Source organism: Macrosteles quadrilineatus, unplaced genomic scaffold (genome assembly GCF_028750875.1).
Source record: "Macrosteles quadrilineatus isolate MER2022 unplaced genomic scaffold, UCM_ALF_1.0 Scaffold_9__3_contigs__length_116548681, whole genome shotgun sequence".
In the NCBI taxonomy this organism is placed as follows: domain Eukaryota; kingdom Metazoa; phylum Arthropoda; class Insecta; order Hemiptera; family Cicadellidae; genus Macrosteles; species Macrosteles quadrilineatus.
The window spans coordinates 55,678,291-55,695,983 of record NW_026542602.1 but is presented as its reverse complement, the minus strand read 5'-3'; the positions used below and the strand labels follow the sequence as shown (position 1 = coordinate 55,695,983).

Below are 17,693 nucleotides of genomic sequence, written 5' to 3'. Positions count from 1 at the left end.
GGGCGTGGTATATAGTAATCGGTAAAGTTAACTAACTTTTAGCAATTGAAAAAAAACGAGATTATGAGTTTATCGAGGTATTACATTGTTTAGAAGTAAATTGTGAATTATTTTTGTTTCGGTAAATTATTATTAATGCAATAATTTGCAAAAATCAATTTGCACTGTGTAATTGATTATCGTTTTCTAATGCCATGAAATTTGTATTTTCGTTTTGTATCGGTGTATTGCCGGTTTTAAATACAGTTAAATAAATTGTAAGCTTTTCCCACATTAGACTATTTTGTAAATCAACCCTGTGAATGTTGTTGGCTCATACATAACGATTTGAAATTAGCACAAACGTACAAAATTATACAGTGTAGGTTTTCACTTACTCAACCAATCCATTGTAAAAGACTGAATGAACTAATTGTGAAATAACTGTACATGATGGATCCTAGATTTGTCAGAGAACTGTCCCTCCCGCCAACAGATTACTTTTCGCCCCTATATGATCACACCTTTGCAAGCTTCTGGTCAGGATAGAGCCACCCGACTAGACCACATAATTCAACCATGTAGATGTTTCTAATAGCAGATGAATCTAAAAATATATAAAAGGCAAAGCCCTCACTGACTCACTGACTGACTCACTCACTCATCACTAATTCTCCCACTTCCCATTTACCTAGGAGGCTGAAATTCGGTATACCCATTCTTTGGGCATTGAGTAGGAAAACTAGGTAGTTTTTATTCTGATCGGGCTTTCGGGCTCCGCCCAGTGGCTCTGGAGTTTCCCATGTTAACCTGATGATTTTTCATATTTAAAAGGAATTAATGGATCTTAACAGCTGTTTCAATTAAACAAGTTGGTTCTGTTCTATGATGTCCAATAGCATTAAAGTTACAAGGATTACCAACAGGGTGCAGCACTATTTTTTTGTATATTTATGACAACAGCCAATTTGCAACCAAAAGGTGAGTGAGCGTAGCGAGCAAACTTCAACCTGGAGGCGAGTTAGCATAGCGAACGAACTTCAACCAGGACGTGATTGAGCCATGCAAATTCTTATGAAGTTATACGGGACAAAGCCCGCGGGTACAGCTAGTAAGTATATATATATATATATATTTTTAATTTTGTCTAAGTTGATTGGTAATTATGTTGAACCTTCCTCTTTATGAGCTCAGTTTGGGGAATGAGCCCCTGGCATTTTTTACTGTACCTTGTTATGCATTAGCTCAGTACTGCTGGTGGTTGGGTTGGTCCCAAGTTTTCATAATAAGTCTCCGAGCACCATGGTTGGATCATGAGTTACATCACTGCTGTTCCGCTTTCCCGAGAAGTCCAAAAGTATGATAGGGGCCTGGCATCTAATGGCTATGATAATTCTATTCTACTGTCCATTATTTGAAAAAAATAAGATCAACAATATCATAAAAACTCAAGCTAACCCATAATAACTCTTTTTGTGGATCTCAAATCTATATCTAATCATATCTATATATCTATCAAATCTATCTCTATTATATCTAACGACCATAGAAACTACTGATTTCTATTAACATTGCACTAATAATCTTATATCAATAAAAGTACACATTTTGTGCATATTCCATTATATTTCACATACTCAAAATGAACAACTTCCAAGGTATACAATAAGCGAGAATGAGTAGGATAAGTTTATTTATACATTTAACATTAAAATTGTTCATCTGTTGCTGCGGCTGGTGGTTCGGAGTTGCTTTTCTATTTCAAACTGTCTAAGGTCTGTCCGTTGCAAAAAGTCTTGTCTTTCTAAGTACCTGAAAGTACAAAGAATAAGTTACTTAGTTTGTCAAAAATGAAATATTAATATTTAATGCAGAGTGCAATAAAATGTATGAAAGAGTAAGTTAATATTTGGGGAATTCAAAAGCCTAGGACTCTCAGACTGAGATGAGGGGTGCTACAATAGGTCAATAGACTGAAGTAGCAAGGGGTAAATGAATACCCTTAAACACCCCCCCCCCCCACAAAAAAAAAGTTAACATAATGGTATTTGGCATCAAATATCTAAACTAGTCACCATTTTTATGGTTCAAGAGTTATTATTCAAATTTTGCACAAATTTAGCAGCTAATAGGATGAACATTTTCACAGAATCTCAACGCTCTAGCTCAAACTGTTAAGGAGTTGTGAATGTTTTTGTAAAAGACATACAAACGCTAAACAGGCAGAGATAGAACACATGTTTATATTAGCGAATTTCCCTATAGGGAAGTAGCTATTACCGTAGGTGGCACGGTAAGACCTAGACCCGGGACCGATTTACTTTTTCATTTTGATGTCCCCAGAGGCCAAAAACACCATTCGTTCAAATTTGTATATATGTATATATATACCGGGTGTCCAAAACCACCCGTACACCCTTTTAAAAACGAGGGAAACCTTTTCTTACAAACAACAAATAACACAGAACTAGATAAATTGGGCATGGTCTACTAAATGGTCATATTTTCAAATCCAAAATCACACCGGAAGTGGCTTTTTCAGACCGGAAGTTGACTTTTTTAAATTTAAACTACCTACCAATTTTATTGCGGAATCGGATTCTACGTTAAAAAATACATAACTTTTGTCTAAAACAATTTTTGAAAAAACTTTTTTTCTACCTCTAATCCCCCATTAAAGTCAATAATTTTGAGTTATTCATCTGTCAAAGTTACTGGAAACAATAATAGAGAAAAACAAATAACAAAGATTACATAAAGACATATGATGAATAGAATCAGCTGTTTATTGTAAACATCTTAGTATTTGAGTAACACCTGGTCTACACATTGCTTCGTTTAATTTTTTTTTAAATAATTTGTTTTTACATTTGACTACTTTAATGTAAAAAAAAATGATTTATTTTTAAAATAAAATGAAATTAAGCAATGTGCAGACCAGCTGGACAATTACTATAGTGTTTACAATGAACAGCTGATTCTATTTATCAGTCTTTATGTAATCTTTATTATTTGTTTTGATCTATTATTGTTTCAAGCAACTTTAGCAGATGAATGACCCAAAATTATTGACTTTAATAGGGAATTAGAGGTAGAAAACAAGTCTTTTTCAAAAATGTTTTAGACAAAAGTTATGCATTTTTCAACGTAGAATCCGATTCTGTAATCAAAATTGGTAGCTAATATTTAACCCTAGCAGTGGCCAACCGTCGTCTGGTTACGGTATGACGTTGATGCTTAGAATGGCCAAAGTCGTCTGGTTACGGTATGGGCCGAAATTTTTTTAACGGTAAAAAAAACACTTACAATCAACTCAGATTATAATAATATATATACCATTCGAAAGATCACATTCTGAACTTTCATTTGATTACATAAACAAACCCTGTAGCAGGTATATAACAATGTCACGACGATTAGAAATCAAATGAAATTTTGGCGCGGTACGACTTTTGCAGCCGACACTTGGGAACTGGCAAAACACGTCTTGTTTGGCATTACCCTGCTCGGGTAATTTTCGTCTTGGGATGTTGCGGGTGATACCACTGGATAGCCATTGATTTTATCTTCATTGTGGTAGTGATATTTATAACTAAATATTGATTGCACAATCGGTACGATTTTATGAAAACAGCTGTTTTCGAAATTTCTAACAAATGGCCAACAGTCGTCTGGTGACAGTATGGAAAATACGAATTATATACAGTGAAAGTTATTATTACTAGTCATATAGTATATCATTTTGAAGAGGAAGAAATTTAGATTCAGAGAGTGGCAGCCCTGCACTCAGGGTTATTTCTGTATGCTCGCATGTAGACAGTGATGTAGACGACGGAAGTGAGTCATTACTCAATTACTGCCACAGTCTGTCAGCTGTCTTGTATTGCCATTGTTTGTTTGTGTTGTTGCCGTAATAGTTTTATCCGCGATTTATTACTAAATATGTTATTAGTTCGTAGTGTTAGTGTAAGTGAAGTGTTGTGTGTGTGTATAACAGTTATCTTCATGCATAAATATTACTGAATTGTGTGGAATAGTGTTCATAAAAGGTTGTATTTTGTTAGCATCATGTCCTAAAATGACGATTCTGACATTCAGAGATTGTTGTACCTATATAATGATATACCCAAGGTGTTATACATTTTTATAAAGGTAAATGAATACACTACAACATGTTTATAATGGTTCGGGGGTAAACAATTTTGTAAAAAAGTTATAGCCTATACTAAATAGGCCTACTACTGTAGGCTATTTTGTTAGCATCATGTCCAAAAATGACGATTCTGACATTCAGAGGGGTTATAATGATTTACCCAAGGTGTTATACATTTTTATAAAGGTAAATGAATACACTACAACATGTTTATATTGGTTTGGGTGTAAAAAATTTGGTAAAAAATTATATAGGCTACTAAATACTGTACACTCCATTTTCTCGAAATGCGCAAAAAATTCAAAACGTTCTCAAATTGATAGGCCTACATAATCATAGGTGAAAATAACTTTTTACCATCATACTTATGACTTTTTTGGATTCCTTACTTCATTGGCTTTACAAATATGTAGGCTACATATCATCAGCCTACATAATGTTTCACAACACAAGCAAACACTGTAGGCTATAGTTTACACTTATTTGCGGTTTTGCGGTTATTGTATTATTATGTCCCTATTACGTACCTACAAAAAAATATTTCTAACATGTTATACATTTTTATGTTGGTAATTGAATACACTACAAGATTATTATGTTGGTTTGAAGTAAAAAAATTTGGTACAAAAGTTGTATACTAAGTACTGTGAATTTTGTTTTTCGAGAAATCGCTAAAATATATAAACATTATTTTATATACGTATGTTTATAGGTAAAAAATTATTTTTACCATAAACTTTATGACTTTTTTTGATTCCTTACTTCATTAGCTTTACAAACATGTATATATCATTATTAGTATACACATGTATTATAGAACTTTTTACAACATAAACTAACACTGTACGGTTCTCAATTTTTTCGGTTCTCCGTTTGTCATTATATTTCGCCCCAAAAACTTATAAAAAAAAAATATTTTCCTAACATGTTATATATTTCTATGTAGGGAATTAGATTTTCTACAAAATGTATATAATGAATTTCCCATAAAGAAATCCGTAGAAAAAAAATACCAAGGCCGCTTTTGAAATTTCAAAAAAAAAAATTCAAATTTTTTTATTTTTTTTACTTTATCGATAAAATACACTATCTAAATCATTATGATATTACTATTTCTAGATTCTCCTGTTCTTTCCGAACAAAATGAATATGAGGTTGGCTAGGTTTACTTGTACGGTTGAATTTTTACGAATTTTCAAAAAAAGGTCTGCAAAATCGCCAAAATGGGTTGGCCATTCCCCACTTCTAACATTGGCCACTGCTAGGGTTAACAAAGTCAACTTCCGGTCTGAAAAAGCCACTTCCGGTGTGATTTTGGATTTGAAATTATCACCATTTGGTAGACCTTACCCAATTTAGCTAGTTCTGGATTTTTGTTTGTTTGTAAGAAAAGGTTTCCATCGTTTTGAAAGGGGTGTACGGGTGGTTTTGGACACCCGGTATATATAGACTTAACGTCCGTGAATGCGATAACTTGAGTAATTTTTGTCCGATTTTGATGAAATTTGGTTTAAAGGTGTAATACGGGATAAACTTGAATGAGTTCGCGAACCAGCACGATCGGACCATAGGAACGGGGCTTTATGGGGGGTTTTATGGGGTAAAAATTAGTTTTTCTCACTTTTGACCCTCAAAACACAAAATTTCCCGATTTCTCTTTAGACCTTTTTAAAGATCTTAAAAAAACAAATAATTTAGTATATAAAAGTATTTTTGTTCAATTATTAGTAACGGAGAAAATAAAAAAAATTGTAAATTTAAAATTCCCATGTTATTCTTATGGAGAATATTGTCAAATGTTGTAGTTTGCTTGTTTATGGATATATTTTGATAAAACTTGGCAAATTTATTTATTTTGTACTAAGCTATCAATATTTTACTCAAAAACACACTTTATTAGTTTCCTTGTAGCAGCAAACCTAGGTACTCGTTTAACCTAATGTTATTAAAATATATTTAACTGAAAATCAATTCAGACAAATGGAAATTCGCTTAGTCGGCAGGTTTGCTGCGGCGGGGGTATTCTTGTTTGTTTATTTTGGCCCGAGGTATCACTAAGTACATTGTGTCCCCACCAATTTTGAGCACACTGTATTATATATGAATTTGGATGGATGATGTTTTTGGCCTTTAGGAACTTCAAAATCACAAAGTATTTTAAGTAAGCTTAACTCTAAAATTTCACCCCTCTTTCTCTATAACAACTCGATACAACAATCAACACACTATACAATGTGCTCTTGTGTTTTCCTTCTCTATAACCAACTTAAAGTTACGTACCCTTCTTTTCCCTTATTGTGTGTTTGAATCTCAGCCTCAATGCCTTCGTCCTTTTTGAACCTGTCCCAGTCCAGTTTGGACTTCTCCAATGTGCTCAGTTTGTTCTTTTTACCCAGCTGTCCAACAATGGCTGCCAAACCACTTGGGCGACCCTGTGTTACTCCTCCTCTCATACCCCCTCTCACCATTCCACGGCCCCTGCCTCGGCCCGAGCCCTGAGCAGGCAGCTCCTTCTTCACTCTGTAATATGCGTTATTATATGAGATTGGTCCAGGTACGCGGAATTGGCTAGCTGCAGAACTCGCTAACCCATGCTAAAGCCTAATTATAATCTGGCTGAAATATTTAGGCGGTTTAAGGGGAAGAACTCTTATCCCCTCCACTGGAACTGACCAAGACAGCTGTTTGCTGTTATGTATAAGACGTAAACAAGCCACTTCTATTTTTCATTTTTACCTAATTCATACAGGCCTTATACATGGTTGGAATTAGACGATTTTTGATTGGAAAAGGCTGATTTTCAAATTATATCCTGGGGGCCTAGGGGGTATTCCATACTAAAATTTCTAAATTTAGGCACTGAAATCTGTGTTTGTAGCTATTATATGTGACGCGAAAAATGTTATCAAATTCGTCTTGATTTAAAAGTTTGTTTAGTATAGCATACACAGTTAAGAAAACCATAAAAAAAACTAACTAAATTACTGTAACACTTAAAAAATATAGCTCTTTTTATAACAAAATATAGGTTAAATATACAGATAAATAACCTGAACTTGAATTTAACAAACAAATAAATGGACGCAATGACGCCTATCACAAACGTCCAGTACGCAAAAGGAGTCCGTGACGTACTAGGTTTCTGACGGAGCATTTTTCTCCCAGTGACTAGATCACTGAGTAACTAAAGACTTATAGAGATCCATCACCATTAAAAAAAGTTGTTATTTATTCTTTTTACCTGCTCGACAGAAAAGTGGATATATATCCACTTTTCTATTTTCAATCGAGCTATAATCACCTATAAACACCACTATACAACCAATAACGATCTCAAAGGTTCATTTCTGCTCATGGATTGGAAAAGTGAGCCCGTGGACTTACGTATTTATAAGTGAGCGAATCAGTGTTACGTTTTCAAAAGATCGCTTTGAAAGCGATCCCGCAGATTTGTTACAGCGAGTCTGTGGACTCGCGGTGACATTTTTTCGGCGTTGTAAACTGCTCAATTTGAGCAATATTAAAAAAATAAAATTAAAAGATCAAAAGGTTACAGCTCAAATTTAAAAGCTATCAAAGCTAAATTAGAATAATATTTTCATTAGCAGTATTAAAAATAATTTAATTAAAATAGTAACTAAACAAAATAATTAATTTCTAATATAACATTATTAGTCATTAAAGTCGTTGATGTTGGTATATTATAACAACATTTACATTATTATTCTACAATCAATATTAACCCTTTGATTGCCACGGTTTTCAATATTGTTAGAATTCGATTCCGTCTGTGCTCTCCATATCAATGTCATCGGTACTGTCGCTGTCAGTTGTGTCGTTCTGGAGATCAACTACGATACGCTGGAAGTTGTCATCACGGATGCTTATTTCCTTTAAAAAGTCCTCTTTCTGAATATTCTCACTGTGTCGCACGCAGTTTTTCCAATCTTCAACGGTAACACGTTTAATAGACTCTTCCAGTAAATTTCTCACATCTTTAATCTTAAAAGTTTTGTTTTGCTCTGCCACCTCCCCTTTCACCTGTGACCAAATCAATTCTATAGGGTTGTACTGACAATGGTACGGGGGAAGTCTCACCACTTCATGCCCCATCCACAGAGCAATGTCATCGATTTCGAATCTTTTATATTCCTTTCTGTGACTTCTGACGATGTTTAATAATTCTCTGACAGTGTGTCTCGGGTTGTGAGGTATCCCTTTGCTGGTTAGCCATTCTGTAATGTCCTTTTTTTTAGTCTTTGAAGAGGGAATTTTTTCTTTCAGTTTTGAGTGATAGCTGGCATTGTCCATAACAACAATACACCCCTCATCTAAGAGTTTCAACATATTATCTACAAACCATTCTGTGAAAACTTCGTGGTTCATTTCCTTGTGGTAGTCACCTGTACATTTGGACTGAAACACCAGCTCAGCTCCTTCAATGAAACCGTGCTTTGCTGATCCGGCGTGAACAATGATTAATCTCGAACCTTTACCGATTGGGACACGCAAACCACCTTCGTTTGACGAATGTTGCCAAATGTATTTCTTTGAATGATTTTGGTTAATCCAGGTTTCATCCAGGTAAACTATAGGCCGCTGTAGTGGATCTTCTCTTAAGTCATGCATTTTTCGGAGGAATTCTAATCTTGCTGTTACTATGTCGTCTCTTTCCATTAAAAAACGCCTACCATCATTACACTTCTTAAATGTGAACCCACATTTTTTTAAAACCTTCCGCATAGAGTCTCGCCCCCTCTAAACCCGATTTTATCTCTTAAAACATTCTTCAGTTTATCACAGGTCACATATTCTCCTCGATCATAGAACTCTAATACAGTACGTCGCACGACATCTCTGTCAAAGCCGTCAAGGCCTGTAATCCACTTTTTATGAGGCTTCTTTTTTGTAGATGATAGAAATTGGTTCCTACAATTATTATGTATAGGATTTTTGTTTCCTTCTGCGGTAATTCTTTGAATACTTCGAAGTGACAATGAGCATGCATCTGCAGTAGCTTGTTGTGTGTTTGAGAATAATTCCAATACTGTAACATTTGGATGGGTCTTAACTATATCCTTTAGGTTTTGATAAACACTAAACACTATTTTTTTAGTCTGTACTGAAATATCTGGAGCTTTAGTTGCCATTTCAAATCACACTGTATTACTTAAGTATACAGAAACCAAACCACATAGTAAACAAAAACATCAACAAATGATTACTCATTTGTTTTGACATTTGCTAACAAAGCGTTATCAGCTGGAGAGGCTATTAGACAAATAAGTGGAGAGGGGGATATATGTAAAATTCCCCTTAAACCGCCTAAATATTTCAGCCAGATTTTAGTGAGTTCCGTCTAGGGACAGATCAAGTTAGCAGGCTTTGGTGTTAGGAGATTCCAGAGTAGAGTGGTTAGCCAGTTCTGCCACCAAAAACGGGTTAGCAAGTTCCAGATTAAGCCAATTACATTGTCTCAATGTTCCTGGCTAAAGAAACAGATGATCTTGGTTATCAAACAAAGAAACGCAAGACATCCTAGTCCATTCTGCATTTATCCTTTATCCATATTTAGGTTGAAATAAACCCATTAGCTTCTCCAGGTTAATTGGTATTGGTAAGAAGAACTGTTGGTTTAAAATGAACAATGAAGGTCTTCTAGTAAATCACTTTTTCATCACTAATACCAGTACCTACTCAATAGAGTAACAATTAAACTTACGTTACTTTTTCTCCAGCAAATTCAAAAATTTCAGTAACAACTAAAGCTTTGTTTTCTTTTTCTATCACAGGAGGTTGGGTAGGAACTGGTTTTGTCTCCTTCACTTCGACTTTTGAATTTGTCGGAGCCTCTGGCTTACGAACTGGTGGACTGCAGTCTTTCATGAAATCTGGAAAACAAACTATTTTAGTGGCTGAAATAGTGCGTTTCATTACCAATACAGAAAGTGGAATTATTTTGTGCGAAATAAAGTTTCATTGTGAGACAAAGCCGAATGTGCAAGGCGAAGCTGACCATGTGAGAGTTATTTTTAGTTATTTTGTTCTGATGTTAAATATTACTATTTTAGCTTCAAGTATCATACTGTATTGAAGAATGTCCTGTCATTTAATGATGTAATGATATTCTGTAAATAAATAAATAAAGAATTTTCTGAAATTGGTAGGTTAGTTTTCATCATTGTCACATGTGCAGTTGTTTAGTTGAGTGCAATGACATTGCCGCAGCATAAGGAGTGAATTATATTGGGTCATGTTAAGCAACAAAAGGACATTAAACTATACTAAGGCAAAACTAAAACTTTAATATGTTTTTTTGCACTATGAGATCATAAATTTAAGGTAATACTTTATACAATTCTCTATTAGAAAAACAAACTAAAACTCTAGATATACAATCAAAACAGTACAAATATAGTTATACTGTTAAAACCAAATTTGAATACTCCTCTTTGGTTCCTGCTAATATTACCATTCCAGAGGGAATCGGCCTTCTTCTTCTCTTCTTCTGCAGAGAGTTTTTTCACTTCTTCGCTTTCTTCAGGTTCGTCTACAGTTTCATCAGCTTTCTTTTTCTTTATTTTTTTCCTAAAGAAAAAACAAAATTGTAATTAATTTTGCAGAGATATCAGTTCTCTAAAACTTCATTAGGTCTAGGTGTAATTTTGACTTTTTACCCTAAATATGTGAACGTGGCAAAAAATAACACCAACAACATGGTCTTAATACATATTTTTTTTTTCATTCTACTAATATTAAAATAACTGGCTGGGTAGCTCAGTGAATAGTGTTTGCCTTACAATCAAAGGTTGACGGTTCAATCCTCGGGAGAGTCGGTAGCTTTTTGATGTTCTGAAACTGGACTCAGCTGTTCCTGATCATTGTGGGCTTAAAAAAATGGTCCTAGCTAGAGAAACAGCTGATCTAGTCCAAAACAAATCAACACAGATTATCTCACACCATTCTACATTCACCCTTCGTTCATATTCAGCTTAATATATGCACCCAGGTGTGCGTTGCTGTCTTGAGGTAAACTAATAATAATAATAGCAATGAAAATATTAAACACAATTAAAAATCAATCACAAAATCTTAAGAAAACGTGTCTCTACCTCCGCTTTGTTTGTCTTTTTTTTCTTTTTCCAGGGATTTTTGCATCATCTTCTTCTTGTTCTAGGGGTGCTTCTTCAACACATCCATCCGAATCTTCTTCTGATACACTTTCCTCGTCTTAAAACATAGAATCGTTAAGTAAGTAGGTAATCAACTAATTTTTCAAGCACCCTATTTATGTAAGTTAAAGTACCTAATAAAACTACTTGTGTATACATGAATGCCAACATTTAAAATTATTTTTTTTTATAAATTGTGTATACCAGTAATAAAATTTTATTTAATAAGATATGTAATAAGTTAATATCGATGCATTGCACGACCTCCGAGTTTCATGACGTCCAATTATATAAGTCAGTGTCACAACGTCCAAAATATAATTCTTGAGCTGTCTCACAACGTCCAATATTCTATACAATATTTGACTGTTGCACGACGGCCAAATCTCATCATGTCCAAAAGTACAGTAACTAAAATACATTGTCTTTCTTTCTATAAGCTCTGGAAGTCATGGGATTGGTCTTCGTGCAATAGTGCATTTTATATTCTTTAACTGCACCATGTCCAATACCACTGCCATTTACTTGTCCCACGACGTCCAGAGCTTCTGCACACTATGAGTACCGTTTTACCGTATGTAGTGCATACTAACCTAACCTAACTTACCTAATCTAACCTTGCTGCGTATGCAAAAGCTCTGGACTTCGAGCAACAGAGATAAGCTATTGGACGTCTTGCAACTGTCAGCAGCTTTGGACGTTATGCTACTGCTGAGTTTTTAAGAGTAAAAAGTGTGCTGTTGCACAAGGACCAATTCCATGACGTCCAAAGCTTGTAGAAAGACTATGTTTCTTGGAGTTACTGTACTTTTGGACATGATGTGATTTGGACGTCGCGCAACAGTCGAATAGTTTATATTGCACGTCATGAGACAGCTCAAAAATTATATTTTGGACGACGTGACACTGGCTTCTATCATTGAACGTAGTGCAACTCTGCCGTAATATATTTTTATAACGCGATTGAAATTTAAACTGTAATAGAATATAAACATTGGTTGCTGAGTAAAATGAATACAAAATTCTTTGTGGACATTTAACTGATAAATACTTAACAAATAAGTTAGCATAAATATTTGTCTGTTAATAGTTTATAGCAATAGATTTTCTAACTAGCTTTAAGCAAGTCTTGTTTGTTAATGCACTGAACTGTACCAAATATCAAAATGGAGCTGTCCGTTGGAATGTAAAATTAAATAAATAACATAAAATAAAAAGTACCTCCTACCTTCAGGTTTAAAATCAACATCACTTTCGTCAGAATCAGAAGGTAGATCCCGTTGTTCGGCCATGTTGTTATTCTACAAGTGAATCTGTTGATCCTTAAACAAAAGAGAATATAATTTAGCATGATAGAGAATTTAAAAATTCAGAGGATAAAAATATCGTCACTTACTAATAAGTTATTTTTTTACGTCAGTTGTTATAAGCAAAAAGAATAGATTTGTAACAGTTTTAGATAGACAGTAACACCTCATTAACTTGACAGCCAGTAAGTCGACAGTCTGTGTAACTCGACAGATAACAGCTGACAGTATGCACGTAAAAAAAGTAAATTTTTCAGTAAATTTAGTTTTAATTTTTGAATATCCACACACTGACCTTAAGTTTGAGTACGGTAAGTTAAAACATTTACGTGTAAAAAATAATCTGTTATGTATTCATTTATGAAAACCCATTAAAAATTTCAATTTTCTGAACTTGACAACCCATAAACTCGACAACCTCTGGGTCCATAAATTGTCCAGTTAGTGAGGTTTTAATTTGTATTTATTTAAAATTATACTACAAGATATCATAGTAGGTATAGATGTCACATAAATAACATAAGTTACCTCGTTAACTATAACCTACACTTTCTCTAACTACCTTCAAAGGACTTAATGCAGTCCAGTGCTACATATTCAGAATCCTAGCACAATATTTTTTAAAGAGTTTGGTGGCCTCTTTTAACCTTGCATTTGCCCGTCCACATAGAATACAAAACTGTACGTGGAACGTATCCAGCAAAGCAAGAGGTGAGCCGGTACAGTACAGAGGTGAGCCGGTTGAACTGTACTGATGAAATGTTTGCGGCAGTGACCAGGATCCGAACCCACGACATCGCTGCCTTGGGCCCAAAGTCTATGACGCTACCAACTGAGCCACCAACTCACCTAGGCTACTTAATTAACCGATTACCTCCTCCTTTGCTTGTGACCATCTTGTACTGGATAAGCTGTGTCAAACACTTTTTACGTACATTAAACAGTAGGCTATTTAGATAATTTTTCAAAAACTTCCCAGATAAAGTTATAAGTGTCCCTCCGAAAAACTCGCTCAACTTATAGTAAGGTTTTTCTCTCAGGAGGCTCTTATGACCCACCGCAAACTTAGAAACTTAAGACATTGTAAATATAAAACTTAGCAAACAAACTACCAACTGTAATACCCCACAAACCCAATCCTAACCTGTAAAACAGCCTAACAAAAATTAGTCATATGAGAAAACATATAATTTAATATCAAGCCCTGCCAACTAGGACCCCGGAATTCTCTGCAAAGCCATTGAGAACTCAATTTTAATTCAAAATTATCCTAGCTTTCACCAAGGTTAGTTACAACTCTGCTGGCAAACTATAGTTAATACCTACATTCATCTGGTCACCATTTCAGAATAAAGTAATAAAAGTATATAGAATTCAAAACTGATTCAATAGTACCTTTATTTAGCCTACATCAAGTTACCTTTTCCATTTGGACTTGAGACCCAAGTCAACATCCCTAGGTCCTTTAACTTACCTACTTAACTTAAGTTTAGTGTTTATGTTCACAAAAATTCTGTAGGCGTAAGTTTTAGGCCTTGATAAAAAAGGGCTTATTTGTCAAACTCCTTGGTATAACCCTTGACCCCTGTCTCAATTGGAAAGACCACATAAGCCAAGTCTGTACTAAACTAAGTAGAGTAGTACATCTTTTAAGACGTCTAAGTGACCAATTGCCACAGAGTACCCTTAGAATGTCCTTCTTTGCATTTTTCCAACCTCACATATCCTATGGGTTAATTTTGTGGGGCCACTCACCCAATGTCGAAAAGATCCTGCGACTGCAAAAGAAGGCAGTAAGGATTCTCTGTCATGCTCACTATAAAGAACACAGTAAGCCCTTGTTTAAGAGACAAAGAATCCTGACAGTTGTAAATATGTATATATTCCAATGCCTTGTTAGTATTAAGAACAGCATGAATGACTTACATGTAACCAGTTCAGTGCACAATCATGACACTAGGTTTAGTTCTAAGCTTGTCATTCCTCGGTCCAGGACTGATAAAAGAGCTAGGTCATACCCTGTTTCAGGAATAAAACTGTTCAATCACCTTCCTGGTCATGTGAGAAATCTGGACAGAAAGAACTTCCAAACCGTAATATTAGACTGGCTAATTGAAAATCCTTTTTTCAAATTTAAAGAGTTTTTTGAAACTGTATTTAGTTGAGTAGCCTAAGTTTTCCTCTAAACAACCTGTTTGCTGTTTTTGCATGGTGCATGCATTTTGATGAACTGCATTTGTTTTGCTTTGTATCTTTTTGTGCATGGTCTTGAACATATTTTTTTTTTCACATGGTTGGTTTTGATCGATTTTTGGTTGGTTTGATTTTTAACTCATGATATTTATTTTATTTTATGCTTGTACATTGACATAGCCTGTAACAATGTTGTTGTTGATTGGCCTAATAAATTCATTGTATTCATTGTATTCATTGTATTCATTGTATTCAAGGGACCAGGTAGGCTTAACTTACTTTAACTTATTGGCACAAAAAGATTATTACCAGCAGTTGGCTAAGGTAAGTAAGTGTTATGGAGTATGTTTTATCTAAGTATGGTGTTATTTTCACTTAGTTCTAAGCCTAGATTTATTTGAAAAGTAATACTAGCTGTATTTATGTTTCAAACTTACAGTATTTTCTTGTCATAAGTTAGAACGCTAGGCACGAGCCTGAGATTTTTTTTCATATTACTTCAGGTTTGACCTTGGGGTTGCTGCATTATCACTTAGATCAAATCCATTGGTAATTTGGTGGGATTTAAACCCGGGACCTCATGAACCGAAGACCCACGCTCTAACCACTAAACTTAGACTAGCTCACTCCCCAGTGCTAACAAAAACTAACTTAAGTTATCGAACTTACAGTGCTAACACACATATTAAAACACGTAATTTAAGGCTTATTAATAAATGTTCAGACAGTCTTGAAAATTTTACACAGAGGACACGTGTCCGGCAGTGACGACACCGGGTTGTGGGGGCCCGGAACGCCATCTATCACCACAACAATACGATGAACAGCCATCGGTGTTAGTGGTGAAATGGATAGAGTTTTCGGCTGATATGCAAGAGGTCCCTGGTTCGAATCCCATCCGTAACTTTTTGTCAAAGATTTTGCTTTGAATGCCAATTCTTCTTAACTGTAGCCTACATCTCTTGTTAAATTTTTTGCATTTATAATTTTATTTTATGAACATAATTTAACCTTCCTTCAATTTTCATTATTAGCAAGTTTGGTTGGTTAGGTTAGGTTATGACGGTAACTGCCGGACGCCCAATCCACGTCCGGTTACCGGACGCGTATCCTCTGCAAAATTTTTTATAGTTGAAGCAAAGATTACATATGCTACGCAAAATTTTGCGTAGCATACTTATGTAATATTTGGTTGAAGTAGACCTATGCCTATTGTGTAAGTAGATGGTTGTTTGCATCAACAGAATGTTTTCAATGTAGAGTAGGCTAGAAAGCTTGGTTTTGTTCTTTCTAACTCAACTCAGTGTTTTTAAATGGTTTAAACTGTATGGTGTATGCTAGCCTACTTATTTTATATTTTAAGTTACTTTGACGATTGCAATGTATGTTTATCTTAAGCAATAAAGATGTTTCATTTAATTTCAGTAATATGATCAATGTATATAGTTATAATCTAAGGCTTACCTTACGATCCAATTGATTTATTGTGGAGACCTAGGTTTCTACGCCGGAGCGTTATCGTCAGTCCTAGGCTAAGCTAAACTTTTTGTGTTTCATCACTTACTTGAGACATTGTCGGTTGAATAGAATTAAAAAAAAATATAAACACTGAATATACATATATATTTACAAAGACATAAGTTAGTGGAGAAGTTAGATGCATGGCCATGATCTTGTCAATCCTAACCTCCCGATTAATTGGATCGTAAGTTAAGCCTTAGATTATAACAATGATTAATAACGATCCAGAGGCTATTTCTCCAAATGAATATAGGTTATGCCTAACTTACTTTGTCCAAACGATACACAACGACTAAGTTAGTGTCATCAGTTTTGTTAAAAAAACTTAGGGCTAAAAAATTGGGGCTGGTGAAAAGTTGCCCACCTTTACCCTAGTATAATTATATAGGCTACATAAAGAATGTTTAGCAAACGCAAAAGAGTACAAGTTGCTAATTTGTTTTTACTTACCATAGGTTAAGGTTTATCTTGCAACCTTAATTTAATTTAATGTTTTGAATGATTCACGATGAGTAAAATGTGATGGTTCTATTGTATATAAAATAATATAATATAATATAAATAAACTGTAGAAATAATAATTAAGTTTCCGAGTCAGGGAAAAACCTAGACCTAGGGTAAGATCGAAGCCGGCTTCACAGGTGACAGAAACACAGTGGGGACACGGTTAACTTAATCGGGCACAAATAGCTAAGCAAATTAATGCCAATAATTGGCTTCTTCATAACATACTCAAAAGGCAAAAATGTATGAGTTGAAGGACAAAATTCCTACCTTTCAGCCTTGGACAACTGAGTTAGTGAGTTCCAGTCTTCCAGTTCCAGACAGAATTAATTAATGTCCCGTCCGTCCCGTCCTACTTTTTTCCTTTGTGTCGTCTGTCTGTGGGTGTTTTGTTTTGTTGGTAGGCCTTATAAAGGATTGTCAATGCTGGTACGGCACACGGGAGATATTTCAGGTGCCATTATGTCGTCACTAACCAATTGCGTCACCGGTCCACGCTGACCACGGCCACCTGTAACTACAGGCCGCGGCCTGTATCTTGATAATCAAGATGTAACTAAAACATTTGTAATTATATGCATATTTCAATGAGGTGGAAACAGATATCTCGTGACGCCTTTTTTAATTTGCAGGAAGGATTATTTATTGATTTAAAATCTAATTTGATTTTATGGCAACAATTAATTAATGTTTACAAAATTACGAGAAATTCGGTAAAACTGAATAAGCCACAGCCATCTGTAACTTCAGGCCGCGGACTGGTAGAATTATTGGCAACGTTGCAAGTAAAAAGTAGTGCCACCTTAAGGTTGTTTAGCGCCATACAAGGGAGTATGTTTTATCTATGGCCATACGTTCCATAAG

At 34.9% G+C, this 17,693-nt stretch overlaps 1 protein-coding gene across 2 annotated transcripts; it reads right to left on the bottom strand.

Moving 5' to 3' along the window:
• Positions 1-1,640: 1,640 nt before the first annotated feature.
• LOC129004412 (craniofacial development protein 1-like) lies at positions 1,641-17,123 on the bottom strand. Of its 2 annotated transcripts, none has more exons than XM_054432988.1 (7): positions 17,100-17,123; positions 12,533-12,626; positions 11,245-11,362; positions 10,605-10,720; positions 9,855-10,023; positions 6,413-6,652; positions 1,641-1,791 (listed from the first exon to the last, which is right to left on the bottom strand). In XM_054432988.1, exons 2-7 carry the CDS (start codon positions 12,594-12,596, stop codon positions 1,698-1,700), a joined length of 801 nt encoding a protein of 266 aa, XP_054288963.1. In that variant the 5' UTR covers positions 12,597-12,626; positions 17,100-17,123; the 3' UTR covers positions 1,641-1,697. The 2 variants fall into 2 exon arrangements, with proteins under 2 accessions (XP_054288963.1, XP_054288962.1); XM_054432987.1 differs by lacking the exon at positions 17,100-17,123 and adding an exon at positions 16,776-16,980.
• Between the last annotated feature and the right edge of the window lie 570 nt (positions 17,124-17,693).